This window comes from Cnephaeus nilssonii (genome assembly GCF_951640355.1).
Source record: "Cnephaeus nilssonii genome assembly, chromosome: 10".
In the NCBI taxonomy this organism is placed as follows: Eukaryota; Metazoa; Chordata; class Mammalia; order Chiroptera; family Vespertilionidae; genus Cnephaeus; species Cnephaeus nilssonii.
The window spans coordinates 47,176,333-47,185,568 of NC_137081.1; the positions used below are offsets into that span (position 1 = coordinate 47,176,333).

The 9,236-nt window shown below is 39.8% G+C and overlaps 1 protein-coding gene across 4 annotated transcripts; it reads right to left on the reverse strand.

The window, feature by feature from the left end:
* Positions 1–1,286: 1,286 nt before the first annotated feature.
* Positions 1,287–9,153, reverse strand: PHOSPHO2 (phosphatase, orphan 2). Of its 4 annotated transcripts, XM_079782490.1 has the most exons (4): positions 8,918–9,153; positions 8,139–8,172; positions 6,885–7,050; positions 1,287–2,962 (listed from the first exon to the last, which is right to left on the reverse strand). In XM_079782490.1, exon 4 carries the CDS (start codon positions 2,935–2,937, stop codon positions 2,212–2,214), a length of 726 nt encoding a protein of 241 aa, XP_079638616.1. In that variant the 5' UTR covers positions 2,938–2,962; positions 6,885–7,050; positions 8,139–8,172; positions 8,918–9,153; the 3' UTR covers positions 1,287–2,211. The 4 variants fall into 4 exon arrangements, with proteins under 4 accessions (XP_079638616.1, XP_079638617.1, XP_079638618.1 ...); XM_079782491.1 differs by lacking the exon at positions 8,139–8,172; XM_079782492.1 differs by lacking the exon at positions 6,885–7,050.
* Positions 9,154–9,236: the final 83 nt, after the last annotated feature.

A 9,236-nucleotide genomic window follows, 5' to 3' on the forward strand; every position in this document is an offset into this window, starting at 1 on the left:
CTTTTCTAGATGTGTTCTTTAGAAAATCTGGTCCAAATTACTTGATCTACCATTATAATAAATAAAAGTCTTTCTTTTTTTAATACCATAATTTGTAATTTGTTACTGGCCTCGACATATCCTATATAATAAAGAGGCAATATGCAAATTGACCCTCATGCCATAACACAAGATGGCCACCACAAGATGGCCGGCAGGGGAGGGTAGTTGTGGGCGATCAGGCCAGCAGGGGAGGGCAGTTGGAGGGACCAGGCCTGCAGGGAGGGCAGTTAGGGGCAACCAGGCTGGCAGGGGAGGGCAGTTAGGGGCAACCAGGTCAGGAGAGGGCAGATAGGGGCAACCAGGCTGGCAGGGGAAGGCTGTTGAGGAGGACCAGGACTGCAGGGCAGGGCAGTTGGGGGGGACCAGGCCTGCAGGAGAGGCCAGTTGGGGGGGACCGGGCTGGCAGGGGAGAGCAGTTGGAAGCAACCGGGCCTGCTGGGGAGGGCAGTTGGGGGCAACTGGGCCTCCTGGGGAGGGCAGTTGGGGGCAACCGGGCTGGCAGGGGAGTATAGCTGGGGGCAACCGGGCCTGCAGGGGAGGGCAGTTAGGGGCAACCAGGCCGGCAGGGGAGGGCAGTTAGGCGTTGATCAGGCTGGCAGGGGAGTGGTTAGGGGGTGACCAGGCTGGCAGGCAGAAGCAGTTAGGGGCAATCAGGCAGGCAGGCAGGCAGGCAGGCAGGCGAGTGGTTGGGAGCCAGCAGTCCTGGATTGTGAGAGGGATGTCTGACTGACGGTTTAGGCCTGATCCCTGTGGGCCGGCAGTTGGACATCCCCCGAGAGGGTGCAGACTGGGCTGCGGGACACCCTCCCCCACCCCAGTGCATGTATTTCGTGCACCAGGCCTCTAGTAGAGAAATAATATTCTGTAAGAATAAATGTGTTTAAATGTAATCTAACCTGTTAAAGATCTATTTTTTCAACCTGAAAGAATGAATTACAACCTACCCATTTCCCCCCATTAAATTATATTGAGCTTTTCTATTTCTGGAGCTTTCCATGGTGGAAAAGCAAAATTCTAATATTTTACACAATGGATATATATGCCTAAAACACAAGAGCCTAGAAATTACCATGAAATTATAAACCTTTTTACATCACTTGCTATTTTGCTAACATTCTACATGAATCAGTATCTTAAATATTGAGTATTTCTACAAATTACATATTATATCACTCAAGACTAGACAGTAGAAATAATACATTGATTAAACCAGTATACTGGAGTTACAGTTGTGATACTAAGTTTAAAATATTTGAGAAACATTCATTTGTATTTAATTTTAAAAGGAAAGTCTGGAATTGATGAAAACTTGGGTAATAGATACTGCATCCCTACCTTTAAAATACACTAATTTGGGTGCTTGCTAGTTTGGCTCAGTGGATAGAGTATCAGCCTGCAGACTGAAGGGTCTGGGGTTTGATTCCCACCAAGGGTACATGTCCAGGTTGCGGGCACATGTCCAGGTTGCGGGCACATGTCCAGGTTGCAGGCTCGACCCCCAGTAGGGGGTGTGCAGGAGGCAGCCAATCAATGATTTCCTCTGATCATTGATGTTTCTATCTTTCTCTTCCTCTCCCTTCCTCTCTGAAATCAATAAAAATATATTTTAAAAAAATAAAATACACTGATTTGGGAATAAACACTATATATATTTGGGCTATGTGAATAAAACAACAGGTTTAAATATCTAAGAAAGTAAAATATATGACTATTCTCTCTGAAGAGAATAATCTATCAACCACCTTTGGTAGTGACCACTAGTTGCACTTACCTTAATTCTATACTCCTCTTTTTTCCACTGTTTTCCAGGAATATGGCCATCTGGAATAAAAACTACATTTTTCATCCTTCCTTGCAATTAGGTGGGGGCATTGTGACTGAGTTTTGGGCAATCCAATTTAAATGAGTATGCAACTCACTGCCTTCCTTCTTGCTGGCCATAGAATGTTGATATGAGGGTTGGAGCTTGAATAACAATCTTATATCATGAGTTGGTAGCCAAGTGCTGAAATTGGTAGAGCAAAATAGCAGCCTTAAGAGATACTTACCTCTGTAATTCTTTAAGTGAGAGGGAAAAAATCTTTTTTTTTTAAACCACTGGCATTTGGGATTTTAGTTTTATGCTGTTGTACCCCATCTTAACTGGTACACATTTCAATTGTTGGCATATTACTCCTTTATTAGAACTTGCAAATGAGAAATTATTTCAACACCCGAAGACCAAACTACAACACAAGATTCCATAGGCTCAAGATTTTGAGACATTCTGGAAAGAGTTTTCTGTAAGGTATATCCTTTCCGTGGCATGGCAACATCGTTTTTCTTTAAAAAGGTTATTGGGCAAAGATCATTTCCACCATCACCTATATAAACAATCTGTGTATAATTCACTCCTTGTTGTAACTGTTTATCTACAAATTCTACCAGAACTACATTTTTGCAAAGGTTTTTGGGGCACCTATTGCAAGAATGAGCGTGATAATTTTCCACAGTGAGATGACCACTGCCATCAAAAGCTGCTGGATTTGTAAACACTTTATCAAACACATCATGAAAATTGGTAGCTTCTAAGACCCAATTAATGAAGACAGAATTTGAATCTGAAATAATGATGCAATCAAATTTGTCCTTGTTCTTCCTTATGAAGTTTAAAAGCTCCACCATTCCTGGAGTGAAAGGCATTGATGTCATTGTTCTTTTCATTTCATCTTCTCTTACACCTTCCTCTCCCAAATACTTAAAGACTCTGCCCATAAATTCTGTCCAAAATCCTTTTTTATAAGAATCCTGTAGTTCATTAGGAAGCTTTTTCTCTGGGGCACATTGCACAATCCAGGTGTCACTATTGTCATCTATGATTGTATTGTCAAAGTCAAAAACCAGCAAAATTTTCATGGTTCCAAAACAGATTTAGGTTACCCTGAAAAAGAAGAAATATTATTCCCTAAATACTCTGTTTTACATATATAGCTATTATTTAACAAACATTACTGAGCATTAAACATAGGGTGAATCTGCTAAAACATAGGGTGAAAATAAACAAATTAAAATAATTAAGCTTTTTAGGACCACCATTTAAGCATATTTGCCTAAGAAGCAAAGATCATATTTGAGTATTTTAAGTGAATGAAAAACAGAATATCTAAAAAGGATATCCACGGTATTATTATGATCCTGTGGGGATTATTTCTTGACCATTTAGAATTAAGCTAGTGAGAGAAGTAATGAAACAATTATTCTCTTACAGTCTTATTTAGAAATGTTTAAAAATAATACAGAAAAATGTATGCTAATTAGTCATTTTTACCATCACAGCCAAACTTATTAGTTTAAAATATCTCTATATATAAAAGGCTAATATGCAAACTGTCCCCTAGGGAGTTCGAGCGGGAGTTCAATCACTCACTATGACGGGCGCTGACCACCAGGGGGCAGCACGGAATGAAGGAGAGCCCTGGGGCCGGCAGCTGGGGAAGGCTCTGGCCGGCAGCCTGAAGGCCCGGATTGGCCCTGATTGCTGGTCAGGCCTAGGGACCCTACCCATGTGTGAATTACATGCACCGGGCCTCTAATTTACAATAATCTTCATATTAAACAATAGGTCTCTGTGTACTAACCAAAATTCAGACAAAACTTATAACACTAAATCTTTCAAACTTTAAATACTTTTTTAAAAAAGTGTTTAGAGTGACTGTACATTCTACCCCACATGGACATGAAGTGTTTTTGCTTTGAGCTCTGGTCACAGTTGTACAAAACAAATGACTAGTTTTAGATTTTCCAGTAAGACATTACTTAGTGCCTATCATGTTTAGCATAAAAAGCATTAACAGTCCTGGCTGGTGTGGCTCGGTTGGTTGGGCACTGTCCCCTGCACCGAAAGGTTGCTGGTTCAATTCCCGATTAGGGCATATGCTTGGGTTGCTGGCTCGATCCCTCATAGGGGACGTGCAGGAGGCAGCCAATCTATGTTTCACTCACATTAATGTTTCTTTAAAAAAAAAAAAAAAAGCATTAACAAAGAAATATGACACATGGTCCTAGCCTCAGAGTCTACAATCTAGTTGAGAATACACAGCACATCTAAAACAATTAGAGATTAGCACAAAACAGTATATCATTAAGTATTAAATTGCACAGCACAGAAATATTTCTACCGTACAGGAAAGAGAGCAAGATCATTGAGTTTGTAATGGGTAGAGATAAGAGAGAAAGATAAAGGGTTGCATAGTGAGCAAACCAGTAGGACAGGAGAAGAGGGTTCACATCACTAATTGGTAGGAAATTTGCTTAAAAATAGTTCTTATTTCTGATTAATAGCTTCTAGTAGGTGGTGAGTTCTCTTGTAATGTTGGGGAATGATAAAAGCACACTGCTTTCATTGAAGTTGTCTGGCCTATAATCTTGTAGCATTTTCAATGCACAGTCTACTTTCATTCACTTCAACTTGATATAAGAAGATTGGATTTCCAAGGGCCAATCAGCTATTTCTCCTACTCGATGAAGTATACCTCAAGTTGGTTATTGTATGTTGGCCTGTGTAATGGTGATTAATAGCAAACAGAAAGAAAAGTGTTTAGCTTGAAATCAATTTCTAATATCAATGCCAATGTTAAAACTAAATGGTTACAGTACTTGAAATTCTAACCAAATTACTTGGAGTGGAGGTTAGTTTAGTTCTTCTAAACTAGTAGTAACTTTTGTTAACAATTTTTACGTTTATTTATTTACTTATTTATTTCAGAGAGAAGGGAAAGGGGTAAAGAGAGAGAGACAGTGAAAGCCAGGGAGAGGGAGAGAGACATCAATGTGAGAGAGAAACATCAATTGGTTGCCTCCTGTATGCGCCCTGACCAGTGATCGAACCCACAACCTAGGTATATGCCCTGACCAGAGTGCCAAATAATCTGGACATACTTGAGTAATCACATTACTTATGATATGACAATTACTTAAATATTTTACTTTAAAAGATAATATAGGTCAACTCTACATCTCAAGAGAAAAGAATAAATTGGTTAACAGATGGTATGAATGTATATTATCATGTAAAAATAATAATTATACAGATTACCCAAATAAAAACTATAATTAGTATGTACAGACCATTTAAAAAAAAGAGTAATATTTTTAGTGAGATCACCATATACCACTTAACTAAGAACTTCATAATTATCTCATGTAACTATCATAACCCTATTAAATAGGAATTATCCTCACCTTAAAGATATATAAACTAGTGCTTAAGTATTAGATAGGTTGGTTAAGTATTAGTTAAATGGCAGAGCTAGAATTTTTACTCAGGTCTGCTTGACTTCAAAGTTCATGCTTTTAAGAACCACACTAGTGTCTAAGAAATAGAATACAGTATTTAAAGATTATTGATCAGTTTAAAAATAAAATACTAAGGTAATTTTAACAAAAAGAGGTTTAATTATATGAAAACACTTGTTAAAGTACACACTACCTATAATAATACCTCTGTGATCTACTTCATAACCATTCTGAGGTTTTAGCAAGAAATTCTACAAAAAAGCCGAAACCGGTTTGGCTCAGTGGATAGAGCGTCGGCCTGCGGACTGAAAGGTCCCAGGTTCGATTCCGGTCAAGGGCATGTACCTTGGTTGCGGGCACATCCCCAGTAGGGGTTGTGCAAGAGGCAGCTGATCGATGTTTCTCTCTCACTGATGTTTCTAACTCTCTATCCCTCTCTCTTCCTCTCTGTGAAAAATCAATAAAATATATTAAAAAAAAAAAAAAAGAAATTCTACAAAAAAAAGTGAAGAACCCCACAAATAAAAAAGAGACAAATAAAAATGGAAAACATGTTATTAACCAATGTTATCCCAATAAATTTAATTTAAAAAAAAAAAGGAAAACCTGGCATTTAACCACATGTATTCTCTGGTTTATTACAATAGATAGCCAGCAGCCCAGGCTGGCGTGGCTCAGTGGTTCAGCATCAACCTATGAAACAGGAGGTCCTGGTTCAATTCCTTGTCTGGGCACACGCCCAGGTTGTGGGCTCGATCCCCAGTAGGGGGCATGCAGGAGTGCAGGAAGCAGCCAATCAATGATTCTCTCTCATCATTGATGCTTCTCTCTCTCTCCCACTTTCTCTCTGAAATCAATAAAAAATATATATATTAAAAAAAAATAGATAGCCAGCTGGTGAAACAGAGTAGAGGTCATTAGAGTAAGTATTCAATGTCTCTCAATTTTGAATATCTGGAGAATAATTAATCTAGATGGTATCTCCTGTTGTGTGAATTTAGATATATACAGGGTGAGGCAAAAGTAGGTTTACAGTTGTTTGTATGAAAAATAACACAATAATTAATCAATAATACTACAAGAATGAACACTGTGTAGACCTACTTCTGCCCTACCCTGTGATATCCTGAGACTCTGTATCCTTGAATCTTCAAATGCCTAATTTAGCTGCCTCTGACTGGCTCCCAGAGATTTAAGTGCAGAATTAACTTTCGAAGAGAAACAATGTAATAAATAACATTAAGGCATAGTTGACAATTACATTAGGACTGTACCTAGGCATATTTTAAATTAAATATGATTTTTAAGCATTCTAAATTTAATTAAATTTTTTTTCAAGTATAACTCATTGTTGGTTAAACATTTCCTCAAGCCTAGATTTAATTAGCTACAAGTTACTAAAATTCCTGAACTATTGACCTAAAAATACTAAGATATATCATGAGCCTGAAGTTAATATAGTGCCACCACTATTAATTTCTATCTAAAAGTGAGCTTTTCTTAATTTCATATATTTTTGTATTCATTTTTTTCACCACTCAACATAAACCTTTATTAAAAATACTTACCCAACTAAGTATTTCTAAGACAATTATTCTTATTTCAGCATAGAGTCATAGTCATGACAATCTTCAGTTTCCAACACCAGCCCGTTTCTAACCAACATTATTCCTACTCTATATGAGGTAACAAAGTCTTCTGGTTTGGAGCAAAGGAACAAAGACTTCTTAACTCCTAAAAGTAATAAAAGCTTATTTAAGATATTTTAAAATTTGTTTTCTAATGTTGCTATTTTTCCTTACATCAGAAAAGCACCTATTGGCAACAGGAAAAACAAAATCTTGTTTAAACATAAACCTTAAATGCAAAACAAAATGTTATGTAAATATAAGTTTTTACCTGGTGGATACAATCACAAGTATTACACTGATTATGTTGAGAATTACAAATTCCACTTTTTCTTTTTATTTGTTAAATAACAGACAAATACTACATTCTGTTGTCAATAAACATTCAAAGATTCAGCATACTTGAAATAAAAGTCTCAAAAATTAAGGATATGCACAAAGATTCAATTTTAAGTATGTGAACCTATGCCCTAACTGGTTTGGCTCAGTGGATAGAGCATCGGACTGCAGACTGAAGGGTCCCAGGTTCCATTCCGGTCAAGGGCATGTACCTTGGTTGCAGGCACATCCCCAGTAGGGGGTGTGCAGGAGGCAGCTGATCGATGTTTCTCTCTCATCGATGTTTCTAACTCTCTATCCCCCTCCCATCCTCTCTGTAAAAAATCAACAAAATATATATATTTTTTAAAAGAATGTGAATCTATTTTGAAACCAATTTGTTAAAATTCCCAAAATAGTTATTAACTATTCTCCCCCAAAGCTGGAGCAGTATATATATTTTGTATATCTGCAATGTTTCCATAGTCTAACAATAACCTATGTGCTTTTAACTAATGGAAACTAGAAACCACATAGACATGCAAGAATTGAGGACTGGTTAAATAAGGCATGTAGCCTGGAACTGCTTATTGTTCAATATAATAAAGATTTGGGTTCCTCCACCTAACTCCATGTGCAGGTGACTTCTGACTCTGGGACTGGGGTCAAATTGTTGATATTCTGACTACGGCTCCTGCTGTAATTCATCTCTGACTGAGGGGCCTGCAGCTTCTACAAAACTGTGGCAGGCTAAGTTGTTAGCGTGCAAGTAGGGTAGAATCTCTTTCCCCGTTCCTGACATTTTAAAAACTGTGCTTAAAAAAAAAAACAACAAAGAACAAAACCAAATATTTTATTAATCCCTTTCATACTTACCAGCATTCTTATGGTGGAACATCCGATAGAAAACCTGAAGAAAAACAGTACAACTATGTCAGAACGTTAGTGATTAAATACGTTACTCCTTCCACTTTGAACAACTCCGACTTGGTGCCTAGTAAGCACGCGTTGTAGCCCACAAGCTTGTCAGGAAAATCATTTGTTCCTCGACGTGTTAGAAAAGTATCTTTTGAAACCAAGCCCGCATCCACTCTTAACAGATTTTGGTGTCCTTCGAGGTCTGGTTGATCCTCCAAATACATTCAATTAACTGTCTTTACCAAGCAACTTAAATACACTAAAGGTCCCAATATGGATGTTCTGAGACAACATCCAAGTTTTAAGATTCTTTTTTAAAAAAATATATTTTATTGATATTTTTACAGGGAGGAAGGGAGAGGGATAGAGAGTTAGAAACATCGATGAGAGAGAAACATCGATCAGCTGCCTCCTGCACACCCCCGACTGGGGATGTGCCCACAACCAAGGTACATGCCCTTGACCGGAATCGAACCTGGGACCCTTGAGTCCGCAGGCCGACGCTCTATCCACTGAGCCAAACCGGTTTCGGCCCAAGTTTTAAGATTCTTATGTTTAAAAAACTAAGCCCCATCTGGCCCGAATTACGCCTTAGAAACCAAAGTATTTAAACATCGATTTTCTGTCAATGAGCCCCTGGGTTTCTATAGCTCCGGGAGAGCGCTGCCCTTCCCCGCCCGCGCGCGAGGAGCCCCGCGGGCCGCACACACCCAGCCTGGGCCCCGCTCCCCACCCACCTGCCGGGGCCGCCGGGAAGGCAGGGCAGGGACCTAGGAGGGGTCGTCCCGCGGAGGCACGTGATGGATGAGGATGCGGCACCAGCCGGGGCCCCCAGATCTCCTCGCGGGCCCAGCACAGGAGTCGGCAGCTGTGCTGGCCTCCGCCCTGCTCCCGCGGAGTGTCCCCGCGCCTGTCCGTGGGGGCGCCCCACTCGAGCACCTGCCTTTGCTTCACGCGCAGGCGCAGCCGGTGCTCTCCGGCCCCACTGCCGGCAGCGGCAGGTTCCCGGCTCTTCAGCGGCAGCTGCCGTCACTTCCGGCGGCGTTGCTAAGCAAC

Coding starts and splice junctions, on each gene's coding strand:
- PHOSPHO2 (XM_079782493.1), bottom strand. CDS start 2,937: ATGAAAATTTTGCTGGTTTTTGACTTTGACAATACAATCATAGATGAC.